This window comes from Cibotium barometz, chromosome 60 (genome assembly GCF_041138505.1).
Source record: "Cibotium barometz isolate CiBa-2024 chromosome 60, ASM4113850v1, whole genome shotgun sequence".
NCBI classification, from domain to species: Eukaryota; Viridiplantae; Streptophyta; class Polypodiopsida; order Cyatheales; family Cibotiaceae; genus Cibotium; species Cibotium barometz.
Window position 1 is genome coordinate 5,021,292 of NC_141105.1, and position 22,359 is coordinate 5,043,650.

Sequence of the window (22,359 nt, forward strand, 5' to 3'; positions counted from 1 at the left end):
CTTCATGGAGCTGCTCAGAAAACTCCCAAGATCTATCAAGAGCCTAGGGCTCTGATACCATGTCAAAATACGCAGCGGAGATGATAACCAAATATGAGACCACAAGAGCAAGTAGATTGCAGAAAATAGACAGCACAAGAGAAGGAGAGAGATATGCGTGTAACTCTGCTCTATATACACAAGATCCCGAAGTGATATAAGATACCATGGAATGGGGGCCATGGGGAAAAAATACGGGGAGTGAGGAAAAATGAGAAAGCACCTACAAAGGGCGGGCACACCCACAACAGAGGCCCTTGTGTCTGGTAAAGACAGGAGATGACTTCTAACAGATTTGAGGGTTGTATCTGCTGTACCAGTCCATGCACTTGCTGTACCGGCTGACTTGAGGAATGAAAGGAGAGCTGTATTAGAGAGAGAAGATAGAGAGAGGGAGAGAGTAGGGTTTAGAGAACTTTGCACAGGACACACACACTAAGCGGGGAACAAGCCCTGTCCCCTTTCAAGAATTTATTCAGGAACAACCCACAGGCTTGCAAGCCAAGATCAATACATCAATGAATACAAAAGCAAACAAAATTGCAGATGTACCCGTTGGAGGATCATCCTTCCCTGGAACCGTTGCCTAAAAGCCTTTCCTAGTGTGCCCCAAGTGGCACCCGACTCATAGGACTGCCATTTCCTTGGGCTCTGTGGAACACCGCCAACCAACCTCCTGGGAATTCTTCCATGTCTTGTGTTCCTTGCCTTGGACCTCGTACTTGTGCACTTCCCTGTGCCTTGGACCTGTGCACCTTCATCTGGGACTGAATTAGTGTTTAGCCTTGCTGAGCCCGATGCTTGATACCAATGTTACATGCGGAAGCTTTGGGAGTCTTCTTTCAGCCCTAAACACCATCTGGGAACGTGCTAATGCAAAACGCATGCAGAAGAGAGAGAGAAGAGAGCGAAATAGATGAGTATTCAGTATATTCATATGGTACAAAAAGGTACATCTGTCTTTGCAACCATAGGCTGGCTCCTTGAAAAGGTATAAACCCTAGTCTATATTCCTAGTCTATGACCCAGCCCAAGCAAGGACTGAATGCTGAAAACGATGAGCTTTATTGCCTTATATAGGCTGGAAGTGACTTAGTGACTTGGCCAATTGTTGCTCGTCGACTAGCTCTTGGACAAACACCAAAGGTCTTGTTGTAGCCGACTGGTCATACACCTGTATATGCTGGCCGATAGCCCTCCATGTCCACCACTAGTCAAATCCCATGCCACAATAGCAACTCATGCTCCAAAACTCTTGTTATGATCGGTCTTTATCTTGTTGCCCTCTTCAAGATTAGCCTGGGATTAGCCAGTGCATGTCTTGCAAATGACACTTAGGAAGTCTAAAACAAAGGATCACAAGGACCAAAAGCTTGCTCCTAGAAATTATGGACCTTTTCACATTACAAAGAAGATCAACGATGTATGCTATCGGTTGGACCTTCTAGATCATTTGAGGATACATAATGCCTTCCATGTGAGTTTATTGAAACCATATACAGGACCACCCCCAGAGGAGCCTGTATTAGAGGATCCACCAGATGTAGAAGAGCAAGAAGAAATTTTGCAATGAGGACATATTGTGTTTCATTTTGTGAGAAAAAGAGGAAAGATAGTGACTAGAAAGTTCCTCTTGAAGTTCAAGATTTATTCACCTTTGGATGCGAAATGGATGCTAGAGGAGTACTTCAAGGATTATCCAGAGACACTTCGAGCTTATGAGGAAGCCGTTGGTCCAAATGTATTTGAAGTACGGACATACACGTCTTGAGAACAAGACAGATTCAAGAGGGAGGGATTGTACCTCTAGTCCTCTTCATTGTATATATATAATGGAATGTAATGGTTAATTGGATATGCTTTGGTTTGGGTCAGTTGCGTACCAAACGACCCAAGGAGCAATATTTGTATTTGTTGGCAAAGATGCCAGATGACCCATTGCCTTGGATTTCACAGTTGGGTAATCATAGTGACCAGATAGCCAAGATGACTGTGTTGGATTTGATAGTCGGCAGTTAGTGCAACCAAATGGCCTAGATGACTATTTGACAGTCGGGCGATCCGAGAGACCAGATGGCCCAAATGATTGTATTGATGAACACTCGCACAGTCATAATGACCAGATGGCCTAGATGAGTGGTTATGATTGACTGTTTCTTGGGGAGCCACTTAGCTCAAGAGCCGTTTTCGATGAGACCAGATGCTCGACCATGACGGTACAATCTATGAACAGGAGGATCTTTACGTATGCATTGCATCCTGATGTATGTTTGAACTTCTTTGACTTTTGTGTGTTGTTTTCGATGCATGGACAATGCTTGGATTTATGGCATGTGATAGTCCACTGGGTTGCAGACTATGTGGCCAGTACCTGGAATACCCAATAGATGTGAATGATGCATACCTATTTGTTGACTACATTCTGCCTAATTTTTGTAGGAAGTACGTATGGATTTCTTTTATCTAACACATGTGACAAGTCATGAAGAAAAAACCATCAAAGACAAGCCATTTGGTCAAAGATAAGGCATTGAGATGTTGCCAAATGAGCAGATGGCATCACAGACATGGGGGATGTCTAGATACACAAGCTCACCAGATGGGGCTAGTACTTGGAACATATGGATATGCTTGGTACACTTGTACTCCTACGATATAAGAGAAAGGGAATGTAACAATTTATCCTTCCTAGCACTATTCACATGATGGAACCCTTGACAAGACACTGGACTGGCGGAAGAAAGCATGGGGACAGGGACCATAAGGTTTGCACATGGAAAAGCACCAGTTTTAGTCAAAAAGCACAGAGAAGCAAAAAGTCAAACTGAGTTGACTGCAAGCCAAGAGCAGCATTGGCAAGAGGAGATTGAGGACGACCAAAAAGCAAAAGTTGTTTTTTCAACAAGCAACTCTAGGGCCAAAAAGCAAGGCCCTAAAGCTCGAAAAGCAAAGCACAAAAGAAGTTTGGAAAAGCTGGCCATATATATATATATATATATATATATAGTGAAAGTTGAGAGAGAGAGACTAGAGTGTGTATGTATGAGCCTTGAGGGAGGGAGAGAGAAGGTGTGTATGAGAGAGGGAGAGAGAGTGTGTGTGTGAAAGAAAGAAAGCTGTATTAAACGTCTGCAAAAGGCCAAAATGGCCTATGAGACCAAAATAGTCCATCCTCATCATCTGGATACATCACCAAGATTCGAGGGTACAAAGTAAAATGAAATGAACCGTGTTGGGGTAAAGGCATAATGCCCACCCTTATAGTGTGTACAAGCCCATAAGTTATAGTACATAGTACACTTAGTACTTTTAATGTACTAAGTGCACTATGTGTACTAGTGCAATATACATGTGTGATAGGGGAGTCACACACTCATGCCTCATGAGTTGACTTATCCCCACAACTCTCTCTCTCTCTCCCTTGTTCTTCTCTGTGTATGTCTCCCACATGACCTAACCCTAATTCTTCCTTCTCCCACACAACTGGTATCAGAGCCCTGGTTTTAGGGTTTTGTTCTCAAGTGCTGCATCGCTGGAATTCAACTGGAATTCATTTGCTGCGTGTGTTGAACTATTCGCAGGCAGGTGGGCGGAAAGAGAAGGAGTCGAGGGCAGCCTTTTCTCCTCCAGCAGAGAGGCGAAGTGACGTTGTGCTGCAACAGACCTTTGTAGTGGCTAAAGGCATGTCAGTTAGCGACTGACTGTGATGTAAATCGACTGGAGAAGAAGCGAAAGGACACGAACGCGGCGTTAGTCGAGCCTCAGCCACAAGGCGTAAGGCTACTAGGCGGAGGCGGCGTTATGTGTCCCTGGCGCGAGCACTCGTAGTGCGAAGGGGAGGCAGGCGAGCGAGGAGTTTTACGTGCAGCTGGAGGAGTCGGGAGAGGCTCCGTTCCATCGTTGCCCTTCCGTGAGGCAAACGCGGCAGTTATCAGCGGAGCTGCCGTAGACTATTTGCCAGACTGCGCGCTGGATTGAAGTGACGGGCAAATTCACCCGCGAGCTGGTTTGTGTGCTGGTCCTCGTGTGCTGGGCGCAGTCTGTGCGCCTAGTGCCCAAACAGGGCCCACGCCTTCGACCAGCTCTTACCAGCGCCGTCTAATCCCTTGTGCTTGACCGTGAAGTGGCAACTCGACCACCTCTCTGCACAGTTGCTGCAAACAGGAGCCCTCCATTGGCTCAGTCTTCCTCAGTTTGCCTGAGGAGTCCTTCACCTGCACAGCTGCAGCAGCATCAACACGACCCTCCTCTTTTCTGCAACAGAAATCAGCTGATTTAAGAAACTTGTACGAGGTATTTTGCTTCAATTTTTTGGGATTTTGCATGTCCAATCATCAATTGAGCAGGTACAGGTGCCAAATTGCTCAATTTCTGAGCAAAATTGGCAAAATTGGGTGACATGGGTCACAATCAGGATCAATTTGCAGGAAATTGGATGTCGAAATTTGGGGCTTTTGATGTAATTGTGCAATTAAGCACTCATACATGCTATATGATGTGAGAAATCGCACATTTGGGCAAAATTGCAGCAAATCGCAGCAAATTGCAGTGCAAATCAAGGGGCTTTTGTGCCGATTTGGTTGATTTGCATGCAGGCACTCGCAGTTGATGCTTTGGGCATTGTGTTGATGCCTGACAAGCACTCAATGTGCCTGTAAATCAAGGGGCTTTCATGTATTTGATGTATATGTGGCCAGGGGGAAGCATCGTGAACACTCTGGATGCCTTCATGTGCGTCAATGTACCATGTATGATCAAAAATTGATCTTAAATCAAGGGGCTTTTCAAGTTCGTATGCTTGTTGAGCTTGGCAAAGCAGCAGGCAAGACATTTATGCCTTGAATCCTCAAAAATCAGCTTGCAGTCAAGGGGCTTTTGCCCAATTTCTGTTCGGGACTGTTGTATGCAGTGTACAGGACTGTAAAAGTCTGATTTTCACTCATTTGGACAGCCAGGAGAGCATTTATTGCTATTGTACCTGCTGGTACAGATTTGGCACAGCTTTGTGCAAGTTTTGGCATGGCTGTACACTGTTTTGAGTGACCAAAAGGTTCAATTTCAGCTGCTGTACTTGCCGGTACAGGTTTGGTACATCACAGGTGAGCACTTGGTACTGCTGTACAGTACTTTGGAAGGGCAACAGAGCACATTTAAGGTGCTGTCCAAAATCTGCAGCAACCAGATTTTGGTGATTTCATCACATAAAGTGGGAGAAAAGTTGCATTCTTGCTTCCGCAGTGGGAGATAAAGCTTGGGAGAAAAACCGTGAGCACTTTGTGTGCTTTTGGTGCAGTGTTTGCACATTTTGCAGGGAGTCAGGTATTGACAGGTTGCTTATTGCTATGGCAACCACAGGTGAGAGCTCTTCATTGCTTCACATCAAGAAGCTTGAAGGCTCGCATAATTATGATATTTGGCAAACCCAGTGCTACAATGTGTTGCTCCAGAAAAAGCAGCACAAGCCTATCAAAGAAAGGGGTGTAATGCCCGCTTCTCTTACTGCTGAAGAGTGGGAAGATATCATAGAAACATGGGACGGGGAACGGGAACGGGGACGGGGACGGGGAACGGGACGGGAACGGGGCAAAAGGCCGTCCCGGGGACGGTGGAAAAAACGGCAATCTGAAAACGATTGTTTTTTTGCAATTTTTTTTAACACACTTGATTTACACTTAGAAACCAAGACATTAAGCACAAAATTGCACCAAAAAGAGGAGAAATGCATAGTCGTATTAGCAAAAAACTATAATGGGGCGCCGATGGCGTGATAAACAAAAGTGAGTGTACAATGATCAATCTAAACAAAAATGCCAAATGGCATAATGAAAGGCCCAAGGAGGGTGTACACTCAAGGCAAAATGACTAAGTGCCAAGATACAAGACTCAAGAGACTAGGCAAGAGGCTGAAAAGGGTGAAGATCAATCGTGACCTCCTCGGTGAAGTCCTCCATAGGCTCGTCCTCAAGTGGGAGGGGAGGGGGAGGTGGGGGGGACAATGCCTCGGGCACAACCTCAAGCTCCTCTAAAATCTCGGCCCTCTGCTGATCAGAGAGATGTGGGTCCTGCTGTGCCTGCTCCCATTCGGTGAAAGGATCTGCCTTCTTTGTCAAGCCCTTGCAAAGCATTCGCAAGTTGGCACTGACAAACACCAAATCATTTGCACGCTGTACACCAAGGCGGTTCCTCTTCTTAGAGGCAATGTGGCTATAAACTGACCAGAGTTGCTCTAGGCAACTGCTACTGCAAGCCTGTGAGAGTACGCGCACAGCAAATTCCTGCAACTTTGGAGTTTCCGCACCATAATCCTCCCACCAAAGTGCAGACCCTACCTTGAAGCGGTCCGCCTGTGCATCTGCCAAACCAAAAGCCCCCCGCTTCTCTCTATAAATCTGCAATTGGTCCTTGATTGTGCGGCGATCCTCCTCACTAGTGTAAAGGCGATCCAAGGTTTGTCGAAGGCCTTTGCTCACCTCTTTGTCCTTGTGTTGCCCTTTGCCTTGAAACTCAGGATCAACAATGTAGGCAGCAGCATGGAGGGGAGAGTGGTAGGCTTGCCACCTTTTCAAACATAGGGATTTGACCTGTTTATAGTGAGGCTTGACTTTGAACATTGCTTTTAGCTTCTCTGTCATGCGATCCATTGCCTCGTACACTTTGCCAATGCATGGTTGAGTGGAATCCACCACCCTAAGGAGATCAATAATCGGTTGCACCATCTCCACAAGCGCCTTGGCCTCCTCCCACCATGCCGCATCATCTGCCCTTTCCCTGCAAAATTTGCCGACCGTCGTGGAAGCCTCTGAAGTGCGTGCAAACTCATCACTGAGGAAGAGTCCCCTCAATGCCCCGCTACATGTACACAAGCGGCCTAGCATGAGAAAGTTGAATGCAAACCTCGTCTCGGAATACTTAAGAAGAGAGAGGCTTGACTTCTTGGAAAACTCGTGCTGCACCCTGTGATGGTTGAGGACAAAGGTCACTATTTTGTTGGCACCCTCAATGACAGGTGCAACCCAATCCAAGGCCCCTATGTCTTTGATAAGGTTGTTGAGGCAATGGGCCATGCAAAAGCACACGGTGATGCGAGGATAAGTTGCTTGGAGAATTGTCCCCGCCGCCCTATTTGCCGGTTCTCCATCCGCACATATGGCAATGACATTCTCCGCCCCCACCGTCTCTAGTGTTGTTGCCCACTCCGCAGCAAGTATCTCGGCACTCTTCCCCGTCCCGGAAGCATCATGGGAGTCGACAAAGTATGTCTCCCCTCGTGAGTAGGCAACAACTCCATGGATGGAGCGCTTTCTAGTGTCACTCCACCCATCAACGACGAGGGTAACACCATTTTCAGCCCATTGCTCTTTCATGTGGTTGGCCGCCACCTCCACGCTTGCCTTCTCCTTGTCAAGGAGAGAGGTGCGGATGGTCTCCGAAGAGGGGGGAACATAAGAGGGTCCATACTCCGCTATCAATTTGCACATGGCCCGAAAGTATGGAGATCTATCCAAAACACCATATGCAAAACACAAACAAAATTCAGATTTTTACCATCATTTAGTCTTTTAAGTTTTAGTCTTTAAAGTTTAAAGTTTAGAGCATGATATTTGAATTTTGAATAGTACATGAGCATAGTGCCAAGGACTTACCGTGCCGCCCGAAATGCTGTGGTCATGAAAGAAGAATCGTGCCACCGCCATGTCCACCTCCTCTTTCAATTGAGGGTTCCAATTCTCATCAAGAGTACTTTGGCGTCCCCGGGAAGCGGATGCCTCTCTTGATGAACGAGGTACATGCGGCGTTGATGTCCTCACAAAGGATGTGGGGTCGACGGCCACTTGAGGATTGCGTTTTGCCAACTCGGCCGCCTCATAAACCACAAGCTTTTCAAGGAGCTCCTTCTTCTTCTCGGCCGAAACCTCCTTGCAAAATTGCACTTCGTTGCCGGGCTCATGCAAGAAGTGAGCACGCACTTTGTGGGCACCGCCGGTTCGCTTGTAGCCGCAAAGCTTACATACCCATGGTCTTGAACCACCCCCTTGACCGTATTGTGAGCACTCTACCTCATCCCACCAACTCCATCGATGTACGGCGGGCCTCCTTCTTCGTGATGGAGCGGGTGTTGAAGTGGTGGAGGCGGCGGCGGACCCGGGTTGAGGAGAGGAAGGGGTTTGAGAAGAGGATGCCATAGTGATAGAGACTAGAGTAGAGCTTGAGATGGATGGTAGAGCTTGAGAAAGAGTCAAGATGGAGAATTGGGATGGAGATGTTGGAGAAGGAGAGCTTGGACAATGGAGAGGGTGAGCTTGGAGAGGGAGAGCTTGGATGTTGGAGAAGGAGAGCTTGAAGAGGGTGAGCTTGGAGAGAGAGAGCTTGGATGTTGGAGAAGGAGAGCTTGGAGAGGGAGAGCTTGAGCCTTGAGCCTTGGGTCTTGGAGAGGGAGAGCTTGGAGAGGAGATGGCTTGAGGAGAGCATGGAGGTCTCTTATATAGAACATGGGGAGCCATGTGGGAGAGCTTCAGCCTTGAGGAGGAGTTGCGCATCACCAAACGGCTAGGAGAGACAGCCGTTGAAGCCCCGCCCAACGGTCAAAAACTGCGCCAACGGTCAGTTTGACCGTCCCCGTACGGACAGGGAACGCCGTTCCCGGGACGTTCCCGGGACGCGTTCCCGGCGTCCCCGTTCCGCTGTCTGGCTGCCGTCCCCGTCCCTCCGTCCCGCGGACGTCCCGCCCCCGTCCCAGGCATTCCCCGTCCCTAGGGTCCGTTCCCCCCGTCCCATGTCACTATGGAAGATATGGATGAGCTGGCAAGATCTACTATCATGTTGTCTGTGTCAGACTCATTACTTTTCAGCATTCGTGAAGAGAAGACAGCTTGGGGAATGTGGCAGAGATTGCAGGACTTGTATGCCCAACAAAGTGCCTCAAGCAAAGTGTATTGGTTGAAGAAACTCATAGGTCTTCAGATGAAGGAAGGGGCGTCTATGACAGCCCATCTAAATGAGTTTAATGGTATTGTCAGCCAGGTCATTAATCAAAAGTTGGCAATGGACGATGAGTTCAAAGCCACTTTTCTGTTATGCACTTTGCCAGAGAGTTGGGACACATTCAGGACAGCCACTAGCAATTCGCATGCTATGCTGTCATATGCAGATGTTGAGGGTGCTCTTCTTCAAGAAGAGATGAACAGGAAAAACAACTCTGTTGGAAAGTCCAATGCAATGAATGCACGTGGGAGATCCCAACAAAGGGGTAAAAGCCAAGAACGGGGAAGGAGCAAGTCTCGCTCCAAAAAGGATTTGGAATGCCATTATTGTGGCAAGAAGGGACACATTAAAAAGCAATGCTACAAATGGAAAAATGATCAAAAGGAAAAGGGAAAAGGCAAAGACAAAGAGAAAGATGAAGCCAAAGATGTAAAGCCAAAGGGCAAAAGTGGAGTCAAGATTGAAGAAATCAATGTGTCACATGCAGGTGGCAGTGAGGATGAGGTCCTATTTACGTCTTCACTTGATGCCCATTCACTTCTTACAGGTGGTCATGGTATGCACTCATGGATCATTGATTCAGGTGCCTCCTTTCATGTCACAGGTTGCAGAGACTTGTTTGTCAGGTATACTGCTGGCAATGAAGGAGTGGTTTATTTGGGTGATAACCATGCATGCAAGATTCTTGGCAGAGGTGATGTGAGGCTTGTGTTTTCAGATGGCTCACAGCTTATGCTCCATGATGTCAGGCATGTGCCTGAGATCAAGAAGAATCTGCTTTCTACTGGACAGCTTGATGATGCTAATTATGTTACCACATTTGATAGTGGAAAGTGGAAAATTAGTAAGGGCTCACTGGTTGTTGCCAGAGGCTCTAAGGTGGACACTCTTTACTTTATGCATGCAGGTGTTTGTCACCATGCTAATGTAAATGCAACTGAGCTGCCGGAAATCTCTATGTGGCATAGCCGGTTGGGACACATGAGTGTCAAAGGAATGGAGCAATTGTCTCGTTTGGGTTACTTGCCTTCTCTAAAGTTTTCAAGTTTTCAGTTTTGTGAGCATTGTATATATGGTAGGCAACTACAGTGCCCCCACAAGAAAGCTCTTGGACAGAAAGATGCTCAGTTAGAGCTTGTGCATACAGATGTATGTGAGATGCCTCAGCTTTCTTTGGGAGGGGCAAAATATTTTGTGTCTTTTATAGATGATGCCACACGCAAGGTGTGGGTTTATCCTCTTCGTTTGAAGAGTGATACATTCTCAGTGTTTGAGAAGTTTGTTGCTCTTGTTGAGAATCAAACTGGCAAAACACTGAAGGCTTTGCGTTCCGACAATGGTGGAGAGTATATGTCCAAACAGTTTCAGGACTTTTGTGATGCTAAAGGCATCAAGAGGGAGCTCTCTACTCCTTATGATCCTCCACAAAACGGGACAGCAGAGAGGATGAACAGGACCATTCAGGAGAAGGTCCGTTCTATGTTGTCACATGCTGCATTACCTCATGGTTTTTGGGCTGAAGCTGTTATGACAGCCGTTCACCTTATAAACAGGTCACCTAACACGAGGCTTGGTGGGAAAGTGCCAGAAGAGGTATGGACAGGGAAGCCTCCGTCATACAAGCACTTGAGAGTGTTTGGTTGCGTTGCGTACGTGCACATACGCAGGGAAATGCGCACCAAACTTGATCCTAAGTCTCACAAATGCATATTCCTAGGATATGGTGACAGAGGTGAAATGGGGTATAGACTTTGGGATCCCATGAATAGAAAGATCATACGCAGCAATGATGTCATTTTTTATGAAACATGCATGTATAAGGAGCCTGCAAGGCAACAGGAGCCTGGCAGAGTCATCTTTGATGATGATGGACATCATGGACAACAACAAAGGGCTGTAAATCAGCCATTACAGCAAGAAAACCAGCCCTTAAATGGTGCTGAAAATGGTCCAAATGGACAGCCAGAGATGGCAGAAGATATCCCTATGGATATACCACAGTTGGAGGAGATACCGGGCATGATTTTTCAGCCTTATGGCATGGAACAGGAGCCACCAATGGGTGATATGCAGGCTGGACAGCAACCTGCAAATGATGGTCATTGGGTACGGAGGTCCACTAGACCCTCCAGAGCCCCTGACAGGTTTGTTCCAGGGGTTGACTACTTGATGCTCACTGACTGTGGGGAGCCCTCATGTTATAAGGAGGCTTTACAGAGGGCAGACAAGGCTCTTTGGGAGCGTGCCATGAAGTCAGAGATGGATTCTCTGCACAAAAATGGAACTTGGAAGTTGGTGCATTTGCCTGCAGGCAAGAAGGTTTTGCCATGCAAATGGGTATACAGGCTTAAAGTTGCACCAGATGCAAAGCCAAGATACAAAGCCAGGTTAGTGGCTAAGGGCTTCAAGCAGGAATATGGTGTGGACTTTGAGTAGATCTTCTCTCCAGTGGTCAAAATGACCACACTTAGAGCTGTGTTAGCTTTGGTTGCGCATGATGATCTGGACTTGATTCAGATGGATGTGAAGACTGCTTTTCTTCACGGTGATCTCCATGAGGAGATATATATGCAGCAGCCAGAGGGTTATGCAGTAAGTGGAAAGGAGAAGCTTGTATGCAAGCTGAAAAAGAGTCTTTATGGGCTCAAACAGGCACCAAGAGAATGGTATCATAAATTTGATACAGTCAATGAAATCTCAGAAATTCAGGAGAAGTGACATAGATCACTGCTTGTACACCAAGAAAGCTTTGGATGGCAGTCTATATTGATCCTCATCTTGTATGTTGATGATATGTTGATTGCCGGGAAATCTCGTAAGGAGATGGATACCTTGAAGCAGAGACTGCATCAAACCTTTGATATGAAGGATTTGGGTGATGCAAATCACATCTTGGGTATGCGGATACTTCGGGACAGAAATCAGCATGTGTTGTATTTGTCTCAGAAGGAATACATTGGCAAAGTCTTGCAGAGGTTCAATATGGACGGGGGGAAGAAGACTAGTACTCCTTTGCCTCCATATGTGAAACTCAGTGCTATGGACAGCCCACAGTCAGATAGAGACAGGGCTGATATGGCCAAGGTTCCGTATGCTTCAGCTTGTGGCAGTCTCATGTATGCCATGGTTGCTACTAGGCCGGACATTGCATTTGCAGTGGGAGTGGTTTCTAGATACATGGCCAACCCTGGCAAGAAGCATTGGGAAGCAGTGAAAGGTGTCATGAGATACCTGAAGGGCACACAGGATTTGTGCATTTGCTTTGGCAAACAGGATGCATTAGTGCATGGTTACACGGATTCGGATTATGCCGGTCATCCAGATAACCGGAAGGCTACTACCGGTTATGTATTTACATTCACAGGAGGTGCTGTGTCATGGATATCCAGGATGCAGAAGTGCACAGCCTTATCTACTACAGAGGCCGAGTATATTGCAGCCACAGAGGCTTGCAAGGAGGCATTATGGCTATCTCGGTTAGTGGTTGATTTGGGTTATACAGGGGATGTTCCATTGTTGCATTGTGACAGTCAGAGTGCCATCCAGTTGGCAAAGAACCCTGTCTTTCATGCAAAGACGAAGCATGTGGATGTGAAGTATCACTTCATCAGAGAGGTGATAGAGAACAAGCAAATTCAGCTTGTTAAGATTCATACGGATGACAACCCGGCTGATCTGTTGACAAAGAGTTTGCCTCCGGAGCGGTTTGCTCATTGCAGACACTTGATGGGCATTGGATGAGGCCAGTTTCAGCCTTGATATGGCCTTGTATATTATCATGTACATGCTGATTTTTCTTTTCCTTCATTTAAGGGCACTTTGCCTTTAAGTGGGAGGTTGTTGGGGTAAAGGCATAATGCCCACCCTTATAGTGTGTACAAGCCCATAAGTTATAGTACATAGTACACTTAGTACTTTTAATGTACTAAGTGCACTATGTGTACTAGTGCAATATACATGTGTGATAGGGGAGTCACACACTCATGCCTCATGAGTTGACTTATCCCCACAACTCTCTCTCTCTCCCTTGTTCTTCTCTGTGTATGTCTCCCACATGACCTAACCCTAATTCTTCCTTCTCCCACACAAACCGGTAGAGTATAGAGAGAGCTCCAAAAGTGGATATAAAAAACATCATCATCCTAGTGTGTTTGAAGTTTGAACTTTTAACTTTGGGTCTTGAGAAAGGCTTAAGGGAGGGAGGGAGAGAGAGAGTGTGTGTGAGAGGGGCTGCCTTGGGCCCTTAAAGCCCTCGTCTAAAGACTCACACCAACAAAAAAACAAAAAATTTGGGTGGACGCCTCGATCAAGCAGTCGTACGCCTCACGCCTCGAACTGTTAGAGACGCGCCTCGAACTGTTAGAGGCGCGCCTCGTAACAACTATGGTACACCTGGTACGGATCCGTACAGTTCATATGGACTGCACTGTGCTGTTGCCTGCGCCAATTGGACTGTACAGAACTGTTGTCGTTGATCTATGCCGACTACCTACTGTTCGCAGCCCATGCTGATCTGCGCCGTATAGTTCATATGGACTGCACTGCGCTGTTGCTAGCGCCGATTGGACTGTACGGAACTGTTGTCATTGATCTATGCCGACTGCCTACTGTTCGATGACGGCTACCCTTGTTGTTCTGCGTCGTACGACTGCTGCTATTCGACTGAACTATACCATACTATTGCTTTGCGCCGGCTGCCATGCTGCTGTGGAATTGTCCTGGTCCATACACCCCTGTACGGCCTTTTGGGGCTACTTCGGTTTGGGCAACAAGTCTACAGCTATACTTCATCATCTACATGAATCATTGGAGTACTTCATTTACAACATAGTTACAATGAAACGCGTTTCATTCAGTTTAAATGAAACGAAATGTTTTATACAAATGAAACGCGTTTCATTCGTGTCCACCTGGGAACTGTACGATTTAAGCATTTTTTACCTAGATTCTTTAGTTTTATTTGTCTATTTTTGCAAGTTATATTATTATTATTATTATCTCAAGTGTCTCTATAAAGGTTTTTTTTTTATTTAAAAAAGTTTTATTTTATTTTACTTTTTTTAAATTTTATTTGTTTTTGGTGATTCTCTTCTTTCTTTTAAAATTATTCGTAAGTTCAGATTCATCTGGCCTTATGATGGTATATGTTTTAATGTGTAAATGATGCATGTTTAATATTGTTTTGCAAGGAAGGCAACATATTTTTTACATATTATAAACTTATATATAAATTTCGAGGCCTGTAACCCCCTCGTTTTGTATGAAACGATTGGGATTTGAAAGAAACGTTTCTGAAACTTTTATGGAACGTGTTTCATGAAACGCCTAGCAACTATGGTTTACAAGCTTGGGGTACAACCGATTTGGTACTAGCCCGGTAAGAGAGCTTGTGGACCATCCCCATGGTGTACTTGGCAACGGGATCTCGTGCCTCGACATCGACTTCGACATTGGTTTCTGGAGTAAGAGTGCCAGACTCATTTTTCAAGAAAGAAGACCAGAGACAGTGTTCAAGGACAGGGCAAGAACGGAATGGGGATTGGATGGAACAGATGCATAGATCTTCATCATCAGAGTTAGTGGATTTGGAGACCGGCCGGGTATCCAATGAAAAGGTTGCCAGAGAGGGAATGATGACAAGGGGACTCCGAGAATAGAATGGGATGATGACACTTATCCAAGAACACATATTGGAATCTCGTTAGTAAGTTTAGCAGAGGGAGATGTCATGTGCAAGACATGCACTGGCTAATCTTGAAGAGAGCAACAAGATAAAGACAGATCAGAACAAGATTTTTGGAGCATGAGTTGCTACTGTGGCATGGGATTTGACTTGTGACCTGAATTCCTTACAATGCTCATGATGACTAAAGTGCTGATGTGGTGATAAAACACCCCCATATGATGCTATGCCTGAATGAATATCCTGATTATATGCCTGGGCCCTGATGATGCCATGCCACTTATACACCTGATGGGTGTGCACGTGACATGACTAGTGGTGGACATGGATGTATGACTAGTTGGCTACAGCAAGACCTTTGGTGTTTGTTCAAGAGCTGGCCGACCAACAGTCGGCCAAGTCACTAAGTCACTTCCAGCCTATAAAAGGTAATAAAGCTCATCGTTTTCAGCATTCAGTCCTTGTTTGGGGCTGGGTCATAGAATAGGAATATAGACTAGGGTTTATACCTTATCAAGGAGGCAGCCTATGGAAGCAAAGACAGATGTACCTTTTTGTACCATATGAATATATTGAATACTCAGCTCTCTCTCTCTCTCTTCTCTCTCTTCTACATGCGTTTTGCATTAGCATGTTCCCAAATGGTATTTAGGGCTGAAAGAAAACTCCTAGAGCTTCCACATGTCTTGCTTTCTTGAATCTCAACGAGACCCAATTCCCTTCTTCCGCATAGAAGATCTCTTCCTTGCTTCTAAGCACAAGCAACAACAATGGTTTTCCATAGATAATCTCAAAAGGAGCTTTGCTTATAGAAGAATGAACAGTGTTATAAGCATACTCAACCAAAGGCAAATACTTCTCCCATTGATCCTTTGCTTCGAGGGCATGACACTTTAACATATCAATAGTTGTTTCCGTACAGCATACAACGCCTCTTCCTTGCTTCTAAGCACAAGCAACAACAATGGTTTTCCATAGATAATCTCAAAAGGAGCTTTGCTTATAGAAGAATGAACAGTGTTATAAGCATACTCAACCAAAGGCAAATACTTCTCCCATTGATCCTTTGCTTCGAGGCCCGAGGGCATGACACTTTAACATATCAATAGTTGTTTCCGTACAGCATACAACGCCTCTTCCTTGCTTCTAAGCACAAGCAACAACAATGGTTTTCCATAGATAATCTCAAAAGGAGCTTTGCTTATAGAAGAATGAACAGTGTTATAAGCATACTCAACCAAAGGCAAATACTTCTCCCATTGATCCTTTGCTTCGAGGGCATGACACTTTAACATATCAATAGTTGTTTCCGTACAGCATACAACGCCATATCGTACGGAATACCGTACATGACAATACTGTACAGACTCATACGGTTTCTTTAGGAAAAAAATAATTTAGATAAATTTTATAAATTTTCTCCCAAAAAAATAATTTTTTATGTACGAATCGTACGATATCGTACCTGACAACTATGGGCATATCCAAGATAGTGAGGTTTGCAATCTCACTTTGTCCATCGGTTCAGCTTTGTCCCCATATTGTCGAAAAGTGCTCTCCAAAAGAAACTAGTAGTTCAAGAATCTCTATCTCCCACAATGGACTTAGGCAATCCATGGTGCTTGAAAATCTATTGAATAAACACTCGCCATACGCTATGTGCCAATGGTCTTCTTCACTGGAATGAAATGGGCTTACTTATTGAATCTATCAATAATAGTCGATATACCATCATTCTAACTTTGATAATCCAAAGATAAAATCCATAGCAATACTCTCCCATGGAACATTAGGAATCAACAATGGTTGCAATAGTCTTGCTGGCTTTTGATGATCAAACCTGACCTTCTAACAAACCAAAAATTCTCGAACATATTGGTCAATGTCCTTTCTCATGCTAGGCCAATAGAAGTAGCTCTCCAAAGCTTGAGTTGTAGTCAAGATGCCCCATGTAAGGTGGAGCATGGCATTCTTCCATCACTTTTGGCCTCAAATCCTTTGTCACACATTGCATCATAAGAAAACCCTCCTTGATGACATAGGAGGTTACTAAATCTCCATTCTGCAATTTGTTCCAAATATCCTTGAAATCCTCATCGGTAGCATAAAGATCTTTCATCTGAGTAAAATCCATATGATAACCCATAGAAACCGCATGGCTCGTGGGTCTCCGAGATAATGCATTCGCTACCTTATTGTCATTTCCATGAGTATGCATGATTTGGAAATGAAATTGGGCGACATGTCCCTTGACACCATGCTCAATGCCCATCAAAGAGGGGTCTCCAGTGTACTAGTTGATGTAGCATGACCACATGGCACCCTAGTACAGCACGTGCACGTGACATAATGAACCATGATTCATACTCCACATGTGCTCTCAAAGTAGCCAAACTGAAAGAAAAAGGGTTGAAGAAAACTCCAAGAAACTTCAAAAGAAGTGCCAATAAAAACTTGAAAAAAAAAACTTATGTTTCGTGCAAGTATGAAATGCAATTTTTTGGAAACGATGGGCCAGATCTTCAAAGTTCAGTCCAGCATTTTGTTTCTTCATACAGTAATCAATCGGCATAACACATTGAATGACCTCTGGTCAAGCCCAGTTTCCCAACTGTTGGCCAGGTTGACTTCACGCTTGAAATACTTTCCCCATACTTTACATCAGGATTATCCTGACGTTAAGTATGGGGAATGTATTTCACACTTGAAATACTTTCCTCATTCTTTACATCAGGATTATCCTGATATTGAGTGACCTCTGGTCAAGCCCTGTTTTCCATATGTTGGCCAGGCTAACCTCACACTTGAAATACCCATACTTTACATCAGGATTATCCTGGGTGGTAAATACAGCAATACTTAGGATCAACCTTCACCTAGTTGTATACATAAGAAAAGCAAGTTGTGGTCAACTAAAAGAAAGCATGTCAAGCTGTGCAGTGTGAACTACTGTTTTTCTTTAACTGCAGTTCAATAAATTCCGCTCTCACCAAAGTCCAGACAAACCAAATCTAAGCATACACTATTCCTTTCTGTCGAGAACAAAGTGAAAAAAAATCAAATGAGCAATGAGCAATGGATAGAATTCAATAATCACTGAGCAGAAGCAACCTGTTACACTCATTGGGTTCGATCGATGGCTTGTTGGAATCCTCTTTGATACTCTTTGTCTTTTATGAAATAACCTGAAGCTTGATTGTCTTTTCAGCAACTCCAAAGTGATTGAAGAAGTTTGCTCCTGAAATAAGTTGCAAAAGAATTACAGTACTGTCACAGCTTACTACTACTGAAATACCCAGTTCAAAAGGACAATTATGAATGTATACAACCTGCGCATAGGTTCGTTCTACGCGCAAGTCAGAATGCTTCTGATATTATTGCTATTAATTAGGAGTCGCCCTTCATTTTGTAAAGCAGAAACCTCATGGCACATTTGTACACCCCTACACAAGAATCTATGTTCATCTAAGGGAGGATAGAGGTTGCAAAACTATTTAAAAGAGCTGGTACCACAGCTTGCCATCTGCACTATTGCAGCCTTTCTCCTAGGGTCTCATCATCTGAAATGCAAGACCAGGCATGGACAAGAGAGTGATGTTTTTGTAACTATGGTTCATACAAGGCCATGGCCAACCAGATCAACTCAAATAAAAACCAAGATCCTGGAGCGTACTAAAAAGTTTGACAATGTTGACGGCCTTTTGAAAATCTAAAAAGCAACAAAAGACTTCCCATTGCTCAAAGGGCTTTCTCAATGACAGTTCTCAAGGTAAAAATATGATCCAATCAAAAACCAGCCTCCCTCTAGTGCTCATATTGCCACCTTCAACAAAGTTGCTCAGGACTCCAAAGAAGCCGGATTAACCCACCATCTTGTACTTACTCAGGTCCATCAGGTCTCTGACTGACTGGGGCAATGAAAAGTTAAGGAAAGCCTTGGCAAACTGCCTCATTGAAAAGTTGGTCAGAATACATGTGCAATGATCTTCCATCCATATGCAAAAATTTCTAGACCCTAGACCCTAACAATCCTTAGGCTTCCCAATAGGCATCCCTCACATTGGCCATAATAAGTAGATTAAAAGAAGTGGGCTGTGGACAAAGTGTATAGCTACTCCAAATCTGAGGGCGTTTGACAGGTAAAGGAGGTCTCTGTCTGAAGTGCGGGTCAAAGACAAGATATCGAGCGACTTTGTGAGGTGTCCCTTAAAGCAACTCTTTATCAAGGTAGCATAACATGAATTCATGCATGTGCGTTTGTCTGTGGAATGCAACCAGCCCAGTTTATGGGGTTTATGTGTAAAAGTTGAGAAGTAACTTACGAGTAGCACATTGCCAGAGTGAGGGCGCCACCACAACGCAAGAGGAAGAGTGCAAGGGCTGCAAGCGGGAGGCAACGGAAGGGTCGCCATAAAACCTTTTAACTCTCACTCAGTCACCACGTAGAAAAGCTTCGGAACCGTTCTTCTTTGCCGCCCTCTGCTGGTAGCCAAACTGGCACCTTGGCCTTCCGAACCTGCTCTTCGAGACTTCTTACTGTTTAAAAAGTTGCCTCATCGCTACGCTCCCTTCAATGGGTTCCAAAAACCCTAGCTCCTGCACGAGTCATCAGAATGAAACGAAATTAACTTCGAAAGAGTTGAAAATTAGATATGAAATTTCTGTGGAGTTAAATAACCACATAATATTTCTGCTGTGTGTGCGCGCGCACGCGTAAAAGAGAGAGAAAGAGAGAGAGAGAGAGGAGGGGAGGTGTGACTCTACGCTTGTTCTCTTGCTGCTGGCGAAGCTTGGCTCCCACAATCAACTAAGCTCTACGCCGCACAACGTAATATGTTTGCTAAGCTTCACAAAAAGGGAACCGAGGGTTTAACCTCCTGCTACTATACAACCATTCATATTTTTAAAAATTCATGAGAAAAAATCCTATGGAGGAAAATATATATCTCTTTGTCACACATGCCAAAGAATCTCTATGTCCCTCTCCATTCCCTTCGTTTGCCAAAGAATCTCTATGTCCCTCTCCATTCCCTTCGTTTGCCATACAGAGCTTGCTTGAACACGATTTTGAGACAAAAGACACTCATTTGCAATTTTGTAGAGATCTCATGCAAGAGAGAGCAGTTTTCATAGAGAGTCACAATCTCATAGTAGCAAATTAAACTACATTTGTTTCTTCTTGATTTGTGACTCTACGAAAAATGCTGTTACATTTGCTTCTCCCTGATTGCGACTCTCTATGAAAGATGCTCTCTCTTGCATGTGACCTTGAGCGGCTAAATTAAATTCAAAACCTTTATTATGCGATTAAATTAAATTCAAAACCTTTCTTATACGGTTAAATTAAATTCAAAACCTTTATTATGCGGCTAAATTAAATTCAATAAATGCTCAAGCTTTTTTCATTGTAATAACTAATATGGGTAGTACAATTAATTAGGTGAAGAAACCTTTCGAGATAATTCATGACCCTTAGAGGATTAAAAGGGTACGTGCGGTAAAGAAAAGGGAAGGGGCCTACTTCGCCTACTACATTGGGGTGCTAATCCAATTGTTTGAGCTTAACATGATGAAAGAAGACTCTTTTGCTACACATCTTAACCTTGTGATGAAGAGTCTCACAACTCAAATTTATCTTCTTCGTTTTGATGATAAATCATGGCACTTCTATTAGGCATGAGAGACTCGTTTGTTGCTGCCTACTCGAATATCGTTATGCTGACTCTGACACCCAGCATGCGCATGCATTGATGGCCATAGCTGGTATCCCAAGATCCTCATCAAGGCTCATCTCTGAGCCACTAGACTCTCCATCAACATGAGAATGCCCTGCAGAAATGTCAGGCATACTAAGGGGCTCAACCACTTTCTCTTTGCCTTTATGTGATATACTAATCACATTTGCAAGACTGGTATTATGACGCAGCCTGCCACTGCATGGTCTATCAACTGAACCACTAGATGAGGACTCTCCTGGTCCACTCAAAGACTGTGATGGCTGACTTGCATTCTATGCAACCACATTTCCACTCACATCAGCCCCAACAGCTTCTTTTTCACCAGCATACCAGCTGCTCATCTCATCAAAAACAATATCCATGCTTACTCTCAAAGACTGTGATTGCTGAACCACATTCTATGCAACCACATTTCCACTCACATCAACCCCAACAGCTTACTCTCAAAAACAATATCCATGCTTACTCTCAAAGACTGTGATTGCTGAACCACATTCTATGCAACCACATTTCCACTCACATCAACCCCAACAGCTTCTTTTTCAGCAGCATACCAGCTACTCATCTCATCAAAAACAATATCCCTGCTTACCCTCAACTCACGTGTAGCAGGGTTATAACACCTGTATCCCTTTTGCTCAAGGGAATACCCAATAAACACACATTTTCAGCTTTTGGATCCAGCTCAGTTCTCAGCTCATCTGGCACATGCACATATGCAATGCATCCAAAGAATTTCAGATGAGACAAATCAGGTTTTCTGCCAGCAAACCTCTCCTCTGGGGTGGAGTTACATCATGTATGGCTGCAGTTGGAGTCCTGTTCATGATGTAAACTGCTGTAGAAACAGCCTCAGCCCAATAGCTATGCGGCATATTCTTCTCTCCCATCAATGCTCGCGCAATCTCAGCAATGTGCCTGTTTTTCGCTCAGCAACACCATTTTGCTGCGGAGTGTATCTGCATGTAAATTGTCTCTGAATACCATTCTTCTTCAAAAATACAGAGAACTCATTGGAGAAGTACTCTCCCCCTCCATCTGACCTTAGGCACTTTACATATTTCCCTGTTTGCTTTTCAACCATAACACTGAAATTTTGAAAATGAGTGAACACCTCACCCTTCTCCTTCATGAAGTATACCCACACTTTCCTTGTGTGGTCATCAATAAATGTCACATAATACCTGCAGCCTCCCATAGACATGGTCTTCGTAGGACCCCATACATCTGAATGCACAACATCTAGTGCATTTCTGCTCACATTTCTGTTATGTGGAAATACATGCTTTGTTTGCTTTCCAAATTGGCACGCTTCACATATTTTCTGCATACCTTCAACTTTAAACTTTGGCAGCCCTGTCACAATTCCTTTGGTCTACATAGACTTCATTCTCTGCACATTCACATGTCTAATTCTTTTATGCCAAATGTATGTGTCTGCAACAATTCCTAAACCATTTGCAAACATCGCAGCACTCACTTCAGGCATGTTTACATTCAATGTAAACATTCTGCCCACTCTATTGCCTTTTGCAACCAACCTGCACTTGTCTTTAAAGTCTTCAACATAACAACCATCAGGGTTAAACCAAAACCTGCAAACCTTGCTCAATCATCTGGCCAACTGAAACCAAATTCTTTGTTATGTTCGGAACATGAAGTACATCTGCAAGGTACTTCACTTTGCCATCTTGCATAGACAATGGCACATCTCCAACATGGGCAATTGGATGAGCAGTGTCATCCCCTGTTTCCACAAAACCTGGTCTTTCAAGGTTTTTCATCTCCGTAAACCACTCCCCATGACTTGTCATGTCGTTCGAAGCACCTGAATCAACGTACCATACATCATCTTTATGTGCTGCTTCAACATTTTCAGACATGGCATTAACGGCATGCTGCATAACAAACAACCTT

General features: G+C 44.5%; 1 protein-coding gene across 13 annotated transcripts in view; it reads right to left on the minus strand.

The window, feature by feature from the left end:
- EMB2746 (RNA-metabolising metallo-beta-lactamase family protein) overlaps positions 1-19,703 on the minus strand; it is a 175,332-nt gene extending 155,629 nt beyond the window's left edge. For 12 of the 13 annotated variants that reach the window (XM_086794020.1, XM_086794018.1, XM_086794021.1 and 9 more), the window contains exons 1-3: positions 19,469-19,703; positions 19,027-19,300; positions 17,816-17,942 (exon numbers count right to left, since the gene is read on the minus strand). In XM_086794020.1, the coding sequence (XP_086650146.1) occupies positions 17,816-17,942; positions 19,027-19,116 (217 nt within the window). In that variant the 5' untranslated portion in view covers positions 19,117-19,300; positions 19,469-19,703. The remainder of the gene's footprint in view (positions 1-17,815; positions 17,943-19,026; positions 19,301-19,468) is intronic. The other variant, XM_086794030.1, reaches the window with a different exon arrangement.
- Positions 19,704-22,359: the final 2,656 nt, after the last annotated feature.